Consider the following 15,241-nt stretch of genomic DNA (forward strand, 5'->3'; position numbering starts at 1 on the left):
ACATGTCACAGTGCATTATTAACTCTGATTCATGATATATATAAAGATGGTAGGTACTATTACATAGAACTCAAATTATCACTACAATAACATGTACGGAGTAATAATTATAAGTAGAACCTACCCTACAATTCTATCATTTAATTTTATTCAAACAAATGTAAAAAGTTATAATATCTATCCCCAACCAATATCAGATAATATACATTCTAATGTAAGTTATCCATTTATTAATTAATAAATCCAAAACAAGGCTAAAGACCTTGTGCTCTAGTGGTACATGATTACATCTCTACATAAAGGGTAGGTTCAAGTCTTAACGCTATGAACATATATTACACTGTAATAGACTCAATAGTTAAAAAAAAAAAAAAAACCAAAACAAGAATGTACTATCGCAACCACCACGATGTTCGGTTCTGGCTAGTGCTCAGGCACTGAAACTTGAGCAACACCAATCCTCCGCCGTGCTCCGCCGCCATTCTCCCGGCTGCCACCGACCGCCGGCAGAGAGGACACGTTACACGCCCATATCCGACCCACCGGTCCAAGCAAACTCGATGGAAAAGATGATGGCAACTAAGCTCTCTTATCTCGTCCCCTTCTTCAATTCCACACAGACACACCGAGCACTCCGAGCTCCCTTCCGTTCCCATCTCCGACTTGAACCGTTTCACGGCGAGTTCTCCGGCGGCGGCGTCTTTGGACTCGCCGTCGGTGGGATTTTTCTGGGAAATGGAATTCCGAAGCCATTCCAATTTGTTGGAGGCTAAAGCAATTGTGGTTTGGAAGATTTGAGAAGAGAAAGCCAGCAACATAAAATCTTTGATAGAAGTCATGTTGCTTATATTTTGGGGAGAATCTGAAGTGGGAAGACTAAAGACTAAAGAGCATTATATATACATACTATTATAAGGGCATGGAAATAGGTGGGTTCTGTACATTGTACCTTCTATTAAATACAGGGATTGGAATGGCCGATAGGTTGGAAGCACAACTTCAATTATTATATACACTAATAATTATTTGTCCTTTTCTTTGTTTTTTTTTTTTTTTAAATAATATTTTTATACTCAAGCGCGCACAAGAGATCCAATCAACACCTTCATGTTTTCAGTGGAATTTAAACACTTACATTAACACCTTTAGTCGTAATATCAAGTCAAGCGACGAACCATTACGCTATACTAAGGATTAGAATGACCAATAGGTTGGAAGCACAACTTGATTTATTATAAATACTAATAGTTTTTCTCTATTTTTTTTAATAACATAAGTTCCGGTTTTGCCAGACTATATTCAATTCTAGACTTTGTGAACCCGTCACAGGCCCATGCATACAGGTGTAATCGAAACCCTCAATGTTCATGATATTAACCATGGTTGAAAAAATCGCTAGGCGCTCGGGGAGCGCCTAACGCCTAGGACGCCTAGCCGGGGATTAATTGGCGCCTAGGCGCCCATGTATTTTTATTTTATTTTTTATTTTTTAAAAATTTGTTTAAGTATTTTTAAATGTTAAAAGACTAATAATTATAAATTATATAATACTTTAATAGTTAATACTAAAATATTAAATATTAACCTAAAAAAATCTAAAGTTTGTACAATTTAGGATTATTTCGATCAAAACGATGTTGTTTTGTGTGAAATAACCTATTAAAAAAAACAGTAGTTAATCGACCGACTAAAAGGCCTAATCGGTGCCTAGTCGGTCTAGTCGACGCCTAGGCGGTCAGCGCCTAAGCGGCCTTGGCGGTGTTTTGGTGGCCTAGGCGGAGCTTAGGTGGCCTAGGCGGTCACCTAGCCTGCCAGCCGCCTAAACCACCATTTAATGTGATACGCTAGGCGGTCGACCAGCGCCTAGCGCCTAGGCGAGGATTAATCGGCGCTTAAGCGGGATTTTTGCAACACTAATATTAACGGAACACTACTTTGTGAATCTGCCACAGGCCCATGCATAGGGCTGTCAAAGTGGGCCGAATGAAGCCCGCATGCTAGCCTGCATCCATCTCGCGGTGGGACGAGTTAGGACTACAAAAAAGATGGGCCGCAAAAGAGCAGGCTTAACAAGCGCGGATTGCGGGTCAGACCTATATATATATATATATATATATATATATATATATATATTATAGATGTTTTCTTATTCAAACAGTCAAACATCATTTGGCCGGAAATAGCATATTCTAACATGTATAAGGAATTGACTTATGCGGCTGCTTGAGGCTTCTCAGCTGCATCTTGCTGTTGTTTCCACTGTTCTGGGGTGAGCGCTTTTGTTATGGAGAGAGCATGGATTTCTTTCATCTCTTCTGCCAGTGCAGCGTTTCCAGCAACACATCTTTTGAAAGTAAAATTATTAAATTTGTCTCCCATGCCTTTACTTTTATTAATTCATAGAATTAGAAGTTGATGAGATTAATTTCTTAGATAAAGTAGTTAAAATTTTAATTAAAAAAAATGTCAGCCCACGAGACCCGTCAACCTGCGTGGGGCAATAGGATAGGACCATACAATTCTTAGCCCACAAGCTTGGCAGGCCAGCCTGCAAAAGCCCACAAGCTGGCCCGCTTTGACAAATCTACTTGGAGCTACTAATCATTTGTTATGCAGCCACAAAATGACGGCTTGTTCTCAATTTCATTTAAAATAGATGAAGTTTTTCAAACTATACTTAGGTGTTAGTTCGGAGGGTTTAATTTGAGTCACTCAAGTATGAGCTCAAATGAAACCTAATCCACACTCAACTTAATTAGTATTAGTTCATAAGATATAGATACGTACAAGTACAATATGCAAATAAGAAAAATTTTAAAAATTACGTTCCAATCAATTTCAAATATTACTAAAGAGTACAAAAACACTGTCACCTGCAAGTTTTTGGTATGATTGCAAGCTTTCAGTGGCTGAAAACTTGCCAGTTGTCACCCACCTCATTAAGAAAAAACAATGTAAATTTTCACATCAACTTTACTGGGTTCCTTTCAGGATAATTTCAGCCAGACAACGCAGACCTCTTTGATATTTTCTAAGTTTTCTTGAAAATTCTTGATATTTTCTAATAAGGATCATTACTTTCACATTTTCCAGACCTGAAAGCGATTCCCAGGCAAATATTCATCGTTAATTTATGAACGATCAACCTCGGCCACACTTTTCAGTTTATGCTCCAGTCCAACGCAGTGTTAGTTATGAATTTGGAACAACATATGCACGTAAAAACGCAATGTTTTAGAGAAGGCGACTAGTTGATCGTCTTACCTGGCGGAAGGTGACCAATGGAGAAGGTGAACATTTCGCCTTCTCCATGGTGCGCAACCAATTGATCGCCTTTCGTTGGGGGAAGGTGACCAATAGAGAAGGTCTCAACTGGTCGCCTTCTCTGGTAAACGGCGATCGGCGACGGTTCGACCACTGAATTGTCATCGGAGATGAATAAAATTGATGTCAAAATCTTTATCAATTTTTGGACTTCATTATCTCAATATAACATGTTAAATGGTGTAATTGTAATTTTCAAAAATTTAAGAGATTAATTGACTTTTCAGGTAAAGTTTATAGGCTTATTTGACTCTTTTCTCTCTTCTAATTTAATTTGCAAAAAAAATAAAAAAAATTAAAAAGCAATGAATAAATCATTGAAATAATATAATACGTAACTATTGAAATAATTGTTCAAATTCGTTAAAAACAATATATTTGAATGTTTAAATGTAATGACCGATTGACTTACCCATTGTATCATAGGATATCGATGCTTCAATGCTTCAATGCTTCTAGCATTCTAGCATTCTCATAAGGAAACAAATCGATTTCAATGAGAGTGTGAATGCCAAACATATCTTGAATTTTGTTGATACGTGACTGAAATTATTTTCCTGAGAAAATTATATATTTTTTAAAGTATTGAGAAAATCCCCAACACTACTACCCAATCACTCTTACAAACCTAGCTACCCCGCCTACCCTACAAACCTAGCTACCCCGCCTACCCTATTTAGGATGAGAAGATAACTTGATGGAATTTACTTAAAACTTTTATTCTGAACTAAAGTTGACGCAAGAATACCCTAATGCTGCCTCCCTTTTCTCTCTAAAATCAGACGCCTTTCTTTGTTGCTCAACTTCGGATTCCACCGCCGGCCTCCGGCCAGAGCTCTAATGGAGCTTTGAGCCGGCGGTTTTGGTCACCTTCTATGTTTGCTCTTGCTCTTCTTCACCCATTTTTTATTTTCTCTATTATTGTGTTTTCTTCGCGTTAGTTTCACGAGCTTTTTTCCTCTCGTTATTTTCACGAGCTTTTCATTTTCATTAGCATAAATTGTTTAGTTTGGTTTCGACAAGTGTTGATCTTATCCTGGGCGAGCAAAAAAGAATGATGACGAAGACCCAGAGCTTTGATGAAGCTTTAAACTCCCTGAAGGAACATAGCTTCATAGTTATAAAACAGTCTGCGATTCAAGTTTCCTATAGCATAGTTAGAAAAGTTGTTTCTATGTCTGACTGTAAGGAATGATTTACCATTTATTGATCATTGATGTAAACGTTTTATGTTATGAATTAATGGAATAGCTACGTTTACCTTCAAAAAAAAAAAACTTGATGGAATTTTAATTTTTATTCAATTGTCATGTCATAGAATTTTTAACTTTAAAATAATTTTAAATATAAAAAAATTACTCAATCCACCTTGGTGGACAAAAAAATTATAATTTGAAAAAAAAAATGATGGGCGGAAATTCAAAATAGCTAGAAATTTTGGCAGCCAAAATTCGAAAGTTAACCTTTTTGTTGAACTTGGACCTCTCGTTTAAGAGCCACAGTAATACCGCTTGAACATGATAGATTGAATTTTCGAAACAATCCATCTACAGTACATGAAAACACTTCAATACCTAACTCTTGAGTATGTGCATATTTTAATAATTTACTTATGGAAAGAACATTTGATAATAAATTGAAAACTTACCGATTTCATTAATTAATTTATAATTTTTTTACAATTAAATTTGATTTTCTTTTATCATACACAAATTGGACATATTTCCCACCACTACATTACTAGATGAAACTTTTTCACTTTAGTTGGAGGATGAAAAATTCCAACGCACGCGAAAATATTTCATATTTGTACACTCGCAAAAGTAACAAAATTTAATTTAACGAAAATAAAAACAAGGGTCTCACGGATCCTTATAGAAACAAAGGTTACAGACAAATTTGACTAAATAAAATTATAGAAACATTAATAAATTATTATTGCAATATGGCAGTCAGAATTTTTTAAAATACTTATATTAAGTGATCCCAGTTTGCCGATTTAATTTTAAATTCAACAAATCGACCTCACTCCTAGACCCATCGCAGAGGTAAATCGTAAGTCGCACAAATTACCCACTGATTAAACCCTAGTCTTCATGCGCGCACAAGAGATCCAATCCGCACCTTCCATCATTTTGAACTCTTTTTTTTTTTTCTTTTTTTTTTTTCTTTCTTTCTTTCTTTTTTGGGATTTGAACTCTCACATTGTCATCTTCAGTCATGACACCAAGCGGATTCTTATTTGTTATGCGGGTGATTGGATGGATAAAAATTCAAGTAAATCTTGATTAGAAGAATTTTACGATTCAGTGGTGGTGAAGATTTATCTCTTGTGCCCGGAAGTGTATAGATGACAGGGAACTATGAATCATTTGAGTAACTTGAGATTTACCTCATTTATGGGTCCTCTCATAAGGTCCAAGCTAGAGTTTGACAAAGTCGAAAAATCTAGGTTTTAAAAAAAATATTAATGAATAACAATTGTAATTTTTGTGTTATTGGAACATTTAATGAAGTGATGACAAAATTAGAGTTGTTATTTAACAATCTAGGTGTATATACTGACAATGATGGTATGATGGGATCGATATTGAAAATGGCACCATATGACAAAGCTAAAAGTAAAATCTGGAAACAAAAATATAAACTCTCCCATCCAACACTCTACATTACAATAACTAGGCATAATTTTAAAATTTTATAGAAGCATTACGTTCTAGTTGGACGCCTAGCACCTAAAACGTTTAGTCAAGTAAGTAATAATAATAAGAAAAAAAAATTTAATATCATTTTTTATCCTAAATTTATATGTAACAGTTCATTTTTAATAATTTTTATTAGAACACTTTATTTGGTCCGATCTTAGTATTATTGTGATATGACTATTTTTTGTCATCCGTCAACAAATTCGTTGAAATGTTCTTAAATACAAGGACATTTAGATACTTTATATACAAAGTAGGTTGATCCACTATATTTTTTATGTTTTTTTTTTTTTTGGAAAAAATTCATAATTGAAGATCAAAATGCATTTGTATTATTTAACTACATTTAAATTGTTTTGTTCATAGAAGATAAAAAATATTCATGTCACAATAATACTAGGGCAAAAAATGTTCTGATAAAAAATAATTAAAATTGAATTGTCACATATAAATCTATGACCAAAAATAAAATTAACACTAAGAAAAACATAGTACGCATTGCAAATTAAAAATAAAATACTCCGCTGAATTGGCCAAGTTAGGATTTGAGTTAGGTTGACTAATGTCATCCGTTGACTAATTAGTCGGTTGACTAATGTCATCTACTTAGAGGTAAATGTTACATGTAGAACATGGGACAAATGAAATCTTTCGAGCAGATTTCTATATTGGAGTCATAGACAAAACTCCAAAATGAAAGAAAATAGAACTTCTTATTATGTATATAAGGTAATATACATTATTCTTGCGGTAGGATCATCGCCAATCAATGGCGTATCAGTAAAATCCCCTGGAGCACCTAGAAGTGCTTAACACCTAATAATCCACACTTAGACGGCCACCTAACTCCATTGTCTAGGGCAGTGTTCATTTGGACCATATCATCTTAACCACCATGTGCATCTATCTCTGTAATTGGAGAAGAAATCAAACACGATGACCTCTTCATGAAGATCGTTAAGAAGCCGGCCAGCGGCGGCGGCGAACCCCTTGACGTGGCAGCGGCAGAGCGGGCACGTCATACGGCCAGTGCCAAGCCACCTATCCAAACAAGCTCGGTGGAAAATATGGCCACACCTCATCAAGTCTCCAATCTCCTCCCCTTCCTCTATCCCGCACAAACAAACCGCGCATTCCACCGCCTCCACTCCGTCGCCTTCGAAAACCCTTACGCCGACCTCCGGCGACGCTCCGAGGTTGGCGCAGGGAGACTGGCAAAAGGATTGCCTGAGGAGGTGATCCCAAGATCCTTTCAGCTGGGTCAGCAGAAAAACGACGTAGTTTAGGACCGTGGACTGTGGAAACTTTCGCAGCATTTTCTTGAAAGTGTATGTGCAGAGTACGAGGAAGACGAGGAAAGAGAAAGCATGTTGTAGTGAAGCGGTTCTCATTTTCCCTTTTTTCTTCACTTTTGCATGGACTATATACGTTTACTATATATTTATAGATGTATAAATAATTGTTAGACTAATGTAGAAGCAATAACAATTGAATGGTGTGAATAAGTTTTGTGTCAACACGTTTTAGTTTTCTCATTTTTTTTTAGTGGATAAGTAATATATGGAAAGGATTCTACGATGTTTTTGTCGGGATCTTTTTTTTTTTTTTTGGGTACATTTCACATTTTTTATTTAATTAATTAGACTTTTTTTTAGGTATGTCAATAGGTGGAGTGGCGGCCGAGAGTATAATCTCTGTCTTGTTCCCATTTCGATTGCTACCGAGAAATAGAAACTTCTCCCCATCTTTAATTTGTCTTAGCAAAAAATTTTCAGACAAAGTATTCTTGCACTCTAGTAAACCTTATATATAGTTAAAATAGTAATTTAATACAATTTTTAATAATTAGTCTTTAATTCTTCATAGTTTCATCAATATGGGCTTAGGATCCCTCCAGCCTCCAGATGACTTGCATCTTATCATTTTCATCAGAAGTATTAATTTTTGTTTGAAAAGTGATACATTTTATATTAAGGGGGGTTTGAAAACTAAGAAAATGACTTTTGTAAAATGATTTATGGAAAATGAGTCATTTTTCATAAAAAATTTTCACTTTCCGTGTTTGGTTGCATTCCAAAAAACTATTTTGGTGGGAGTGTTTTGTTTATTTTTCAGAAAATGAGCAGTATTGTATAATTAAATATTTTAATTTTTTTTTGTTTAGAATAACACATTTATAATAATAATAATAATAATAATAATAATAATATTATTATTATTATTAAATAAAATAAAAAATAACTAATAAGATATCAAAATAACTAACCAAAGTCTTGCAATTCAAAATAACAAACCAAAATAACCAAAGTATTACAATACACAATTACGACCAAAATAACCAAAGTTTTACAATTCACAATTACAAACAAAGATTACTAACCAAAGTGTTGGTGTTAGTGGTAGTGATGATAGTGGTGGTATTGTGGTAGTGGTGGTGTTATTTGTTATATTATAATAATAATAATAATAATAATAATAATAATAATAATAATAATAATAGTTTTTTCCGGAAGTCATTTTTCGGGTTTTCAATTGGATCCTTAAAAGGAAAATTTAATATTTTTCAATAAAAAATAATGTTTATCAACAAATATGTAAAAAATTTAAACAAAAATTGTACGGAGTAATACTTCTCCTTTATACAAATATTGCTTATTCGTTCGATCAGCAAAACACACATTAAATGCATGTAAGGAAAATTATATTGTTGACCAATTATATTTTATCACTTTTAAAAATGGTATCAGTTTCATATTATATTATAAATATACTAACAAAATAATAATAAAGTAACTAATAATAAAAAAGTACACAAAAGGCTGCCACAAGCTTACAAGCTTTCTAATTAAGCTTGCAAGCCATATGGCTTATAAATTTAAACAAAAATAGATTTAAAAAGAGTTTATAATTTATATTATCTTATAATTGACAAAATTTTTGGGACGATGACAGCCTTAGCCTTAGATATCAAAACTGTGACAAATGAAGAGGCTGCTCAACATATGCTTTTATATTTATTTTAGTGAATGTAGATCAAATAAGTACTGTACTCTCTACTTCACATATACGGAGTATTATGATTGCTTTTGATGGAAAATAGTATTGATGTGACTTATCAACTTTTTATATAATATTTTATATTTTTTAAATTTATAGATAGTGAATAAGTCAATTTACCAATAAATAAATAAATAAATAAATATATATATATATATATATATATATATATATATATATATATATATATATATATGGCGGTTTGGAGCAGCGGATTTGCTCCAAACCGCCAAGTTACAAAACACTACATATAGCAGCGTTTTGGGGTAATATACTTTTTCATAAACGCTCTTATATAATTAAAAAAAAAATTAAAACTTACAGTTTGCCCAACGCACCAACTGATTGAATTAAAATGGAGCCTCAAGGCTCCACTCCCCACTTATCCCACCGATGTGGGATAAGTGGGGAAACAAAGGGGAGCCACTGTGATGTGAGGCTCCCCAACCCCCTCCTTTTTTTTATTATTTATTTTAAAACATTATTATTATTGTTATTATATATATATATATATATATATATATATATATATATATATATATATATATATATATATTGTATACCCTTTTGGTCATTTTACATGTTAACCGCTAATCTAAACAGCTAATTTTACCTAACATTTTTTTACAAACCGCTAATACAATCCGCTACCACTAAAATCTAACCGCTGATAACCAAACAAGCCCTATATATATAGGGTTCCAGTGAGATCACCTGCTTATGTAAGATCGTGAGATCACATCTTGTGCATACATGTAATACTTTTTAATGGTCTAGATTGATTGACGCACACATTTAATCACCATTCGCACACACTTCAACTTGAAATTTTAATCAATCTAGACCATTAAAAAATTTTGAGATCAAATCTTGTACATCAATCACCGTTAAGTTCGCACACATTTAATCACCGTCCGCACACACTTAATCACCATTCGCACACATTTTATTACCGTTCGCACACACTTCAACTTAGCATCTTAAATCAATCTAGACCATTAAATTATTAAATGGATGCACAAGATCTGATCTCACGATCTTACCTAAACAAGTGATCTCATATGATCCTAAATATATATATATATATATATATATATCGAAGTTTAATTTTAGAAAATTAATTCCAACTAATCTTGGGTACGAAATCAATTGAAACGAAATAATTTATATAAAAATAAATAAAGACGAAAAAGGGTTTCAAACTTGAGGTTATACATCCAACGAAAGTAAGGAAAGATCCAAGTTGTGTGTAACATACACTTTTTTTAAAAATCTCTCGAGGGTGCTAGGATTGTTGTGCGTCAGTCCCGCAGGATAGAATGGATCATGACCTTAAGTTTGAGCACTCAAAGAAAAGATCTGGCGAATTAGAACCAAGATCGAGCACTTCGATATTTTATCGAAAGTGTGGACATAATTTTCTTTCAAGGAAAAACGAGAGAAAAACGAAAACTGTTTTCTGTTTTCTAATGTTTTAGTTTTCATTATTTGTTTTCAATTCTCTGTTTTCTGTTTAGAAAACTTGTTTACTAACACTTATTCTTTCAAATTTACTTTTTTTTAGATTAACGCTATAAAATTATCAATTTTGAGTGATTTTTAGACCTTATATTTAAAATATTTTACATATATTTGGTTTAAATAGAATAAGTATAATTTTACTTTTAAGTCCAATATATGTAAGATTTTTAGATTTGATATCCGAACCAAATTTATATTTGTATATAACTTAACTAAAAATATTCCGAACTAATAAACTATTAAGTTCACTTAAAATTTAGTTTAGATAATATTAATATTTTTTGGAGCTAACATTTAAAATATCTTTGGATATATTCATTGGAATGACATGTATATAAACATATAATTTTATTTTGAATTCTAATATATATATATGTGAAATTGAAATATCCGATATCCGGACCAAATAAACCATTATTATGATATAACGTAACTAAAAATATCCGAACCAATAATAAATTGAGTTCAATCAAAATATAAATTTGGTACAGAGTTCTTTTTTTTTTTTTTTAATTTTTATAATGTGAATAATGTCTAACTTTGCATAAGTAAATAAGTTATGTTTAAATAAATAATACATGTAGAAAAGATATAAGATTGTGATAAGTAAAAGAAGATGATAATAAATATAATCATAGTAATGAATAAATATGTAAGTAGATAATGGTGAGAATGTGGTTATAGTGACATATATAGGGGGTGTTTGGCAAACGGCTGATAGCTTATAGCTGATAGCTGGTTGGTTTAGTTAGTAGTTGATGGCTGATTGCGTTAATTGGTTTGACCAGCTGGTTGTATTAGCTGGTTATAAAAACTGTTTGGTAAATTAGCTGTTTACTAGTAGCTGATTGAATGTAAAATGACATTTAAGGGTATTATTATTATTATTATTATTATTATTATAAAATAACAAACACACCACCCATTTAAAAGTAAATCCCATTGATTTTAAAGGATAAAATAGTCAATATACCCATTGTTCCAAACCAGCTGATACAAAAAGCTACATTCATTAGCTTTTCAATTTTCAGCTTATTGGCCCAATAAGCCATTTACCAAACACTTCAAAATAGCTTATTGGTTGGTCAAAAAGTTAAACTTGGTCAAATAAGCTAAATTTTGGCTTATAAGCCAATAACCAAACACCCCCATAACCAAATAGATGATAGATGATAGATGATTCTGTTTTTTATTTAGAACACAATTTTTAATAGTTTTCCAATTTTCTAGAGAACTGGAAAATTGTTTCCTGTTTTCAAAATGGAAAACTGTGCTCGTAAACATGTTTTATTTTGTATGTTCTCTAAATTTTCAGTTTTACAAAAAATTGGAGAATTTTTTGAGTTAGTAAATGAGAGATTTTTAGAGTTCAAAATCCAGCAACAAAAACAAATCTGCCAAGACCAAGTATTTATATATATGAGAATGAAGAGTTAATTATTAACATCTTAAATAAATTCAGATATGTAACAACCCCACCCCCACCCACAACAACTTTAATATAAAGTTTAACACAATTGTTATGACCATTAATTCTTAATATATATATATATATATATATATATATATATATATATATATATATTATAATTAATTCAAAATTAATTCCTACGAATTAGAATTAACACATCTAGATCAGGATTCCGAAGTGTAGTTGGAATAGTGCCCACAAATAGTTGCCAGAAGGTTACGAATGGTCCACCATTCGATCAAACCGAATATTTAATACTTACATCCGTGACTTTACGAAAATGTAATAAAAATTTAATGAATCTACATCAGTGACTTTATGAACTTTTAGTAGTGACTTTAATGAAATGGACCTACAATTGTGACTTTTATGAACATGCAATATTAAATTTATGAACCTATAGATTGAATTAGATTCATTAAAATAAAAAATATGTATCAAACATGGGGTGTGATTGAGTGGAAGGGACTCATCCATCCTTAACCAAAGGTCAAGGGTTTGATCTTTGGCTTTGGGTGCCAACATTTCTGGACGCGTTGAGGGAGGAGGCGCAACCTGCAAAGTAGACAAGCCTAAGCCAGTTGGAGACATGCTGGATGAGTTTGCCAGCCTGAGGCCCATGGAGCAGCCATCCAGCGAGGGAAATAAGAACCATTCACCGTCGTCCAAGTGTCCAGATCAACGAATTAGATATAATTTAAAAAAAAAAACGACACGATGGCATTTTCGTAAATAACTCAAACTTTTGTGCAAGTAAATGTGTTATAAGTGTAAGTAGCTGGTGCACCTTTGAAAATAAAATCACTTGCAAGTGCACCTATTTTCACTTGCAAACTTGCAATTGCAAAGTAATTTACTTTGTTAACATTATTCGTGCACCTAGGTGCAACTAATTATAATGTTAGATGCAACTAGTTATAACGTTAGATGCACTTAGTATTAATGCTCAGTGTACATTTTACTTGTACATGTAATACATTTTACTTGCACTTGTAATATATTTTACTTGCACTTTGATGTTCAATTATTTACGAAAATACCATCACGTTTTTTTTTTTTTAAATTCTCATTCGTTAGATTTGGACACGTGGACGGAAGTCATGCATTATGAGTTCTGTCCTGGACACACTGTTATCATTTGAACGCGATCATATATATATATATATATATATATATATATATATATATATATATATATATATATATATTAAATTAAATTTATTTATACAAAGAAAAAGAGAAAAATAAATTTAAACTTAAAAAAGAATTGAAGGAGAGCCATTTGAAATTATTTGGTTTCATGTTCTGATATGAACCTTAGTCTATAGAATAAGTATTGCTGCAATGCCATATAGAAAGAAAAAAAAAACTCTAATCTATGCCATATGGAAATACATAATTAACTTATAAAGATAGTTAAGAATTCTTAAAATAACTCATAAAATAATTGTTTTCAAAAAAACTCATAAAATAATTATAACACATATCACATAGAGACACCATTAAATAAAATATTTCATACAAAATTAATATAAATTACATTTTGTATCAAAGGAGTAGCAATTGTCTCATCCACTTTGTTTCCTCGTGTTACACCTTTTCAAAAAGAATTTGACTTTCAATTCCTTAGCTTGTACGGTGTGGTTAGCAATTGGGTGTTATAAACGATTTTTTTGCCCATATGGAGATGTATGGCTCAAATTTAGTGGGAGAAAACTTGTTTGTATGTTTGAATTCAACCAATGGGAACAATGTTTGGAGCAAAAATTTAATGCATTCTGATCTAACAAAGTCACTATCAACTTTATTAGGAAAAAAACACTGTGCATGTGAAAATTATTTTCTGAAAACGATATTATTTTGTAACAAAAATTAATACATATTACAAATTAAAACATAATAAAAAGATGGTCCCTTAACAATAGCGAAATTACTAATTTAGTCCTGACTATTTTTTTACCGATTAATACCCTCAACTTTAAAAATCTTAATCAATTTGGTCATCCGTTTGTTTTGCCGTTAGACATCCGTTAATTCGGGACCAAATTGATAATTTTGCTATAATCAATGGAACATTTCGGTCATCACATGCACCATTTTCTCAGAAAAGTTAATTACTGAAATGGTCTATTAACTATAGTGAAATTACCAAATTGGTCATTGACTATTTTGTTTGACCAATTAAGTCCCTCAATTTTAAAATTGAGGGACTTAATTGGTCAAACAAAATAGTCAAGGACCAAATTGGCAATTTCACTATAATCAAGGGACTATTTCGATATTTAACTCTAATAAAAAGATACAATGGTTAGCATAGAATTTATGCATAACTAGATGCATTTAATTGTATTATGGTTAAATAACTGCAGTTTATTTCCTCCAAAAGGTTGAATTTCCAAACCCAGCCCGACAAAGTATCTGGGAGATCATCCTCCCAAACTTCATTCATGTGACCAGTTGAACTGTTCATGCGGGTTCAAATAATTGCAATTTATTTAACTTCTTATAATTGTTATTATTGTTGTTGTTGTTACGTTGTTGGTGTTGTTGCTCTATATTTAAAAATTTATAAGTTAATAAGTTAAAAGTTGAGACTTGTTAAACTAACTCATTGGGGCTAAAAGTGAAAAATACACTTCGTGCATAAACACTTTGAGGAGATAGGTTACTCGATTGAGAGACTGGAGTCTCTATATCAAATATGCAGCAGATAAGCAAAACACAAAATAAATGCAGAATGACACCAAGACGTTAAAGCGATTGAATCCGCGAGGTACAAGTCCAAATCAAGATTAATTTACTAAGCATAATTAAGTACAATTAGTGGTGGAAATCAATCATTATTGCATGGACCAAAAATAAAAAGTACATTATTTTTATACTGAAGGTACATTATTTTTGTACTGTAGGTACATTATTTTAGGGTACATTATTTTTGTACTGAAGGTACATTATTTGATATATACTATCAAATAATGTACCTACAGTACAAAAATAATGTACCTTCAGTACAAAAATAATGTACTTTTTATTTTTGGTCCACACAGCTGTGTGGTCCATAGTCCATTCAATAATTTGCCGGTGGAAATATGCTAGGCCGAGCCGAACCTTAGAAATTTGGGTCTGAGTTTGTTATAGAAATCTAAAGCATGAGTTTGGGCTT

At 32.1% G+C, this 15,241-nt stretch overlaps 2 protein-coding genes across 2 annotated transcripts; both read right to left on the reverse strand.

Annotated features, from left to right (window-relative positions):
* Positions 1 to 201: 201 nt before the first annotated feature.
* Positions 202 to 962, reverse strand: LOC116005175 (probable E3 ubiquitin-protein ligase XERICO). Its single transcript, XM_031245429.1, has one exon. The coding sequence runs from the start codon at positions 837 to 839 to the stop codon at positions 393 to 395; it is 447 nt and encodes a 148-aa protein (XP_031101289.1). The 5' UTR covers positions 840 to 962; the 3' UTR covers positions 202 to 392.
* Positions 963 to 6,910: 5,948 nt separating this feature from the next.
* On the reverse strand, positions 6,911 to 7,420 carry LOC116004754 (RING-H2 finger protein ATL28-like). Its single transcript, XM_031244917.1, has one exon. It carries the CDS (start codon positions 7,418 to 7,420, stop codon positions 6,911 to 6,913), a length of 510 nt encoding a protein of 169 aa, XP_031100777.1.
* Positions 7,421 to 15,241: the final 7,821 nt, after the last annotated feature.

This window comes from Ipomoea triloba, chromosome 14 (genome assembly GCF_003576645.1).
Source record: "Ipomoea triloba cultivar NCNSP0323 chromosome 14, ASM357664v1".
Taxonomy (NCBI): domain Eukaryota; kingdom Viridiplantae; phylum Streptophyta; class Magnoliopsida; order Solanales; family Convolvulaceae; genus Ipomoea; species Ipomoea triloba.

Bases quoted from the DNA above. Each gene is read 5' to 3' on its own strand.
- LOC116005175 (XM_031245429.1), bottom strand. From the start codon at position 839: ATGACTTCTATCAAAGATTTTATGTTGCTGGCTTTCTCTTCTCAAATC.
- LOC116004754 (XM_031244917.1), bottom strand. From the start codon at position 7,420: ATGAGAACCGCTTCACTACAACATGCTTTCTCTTTCCTCGTCTTCCTC.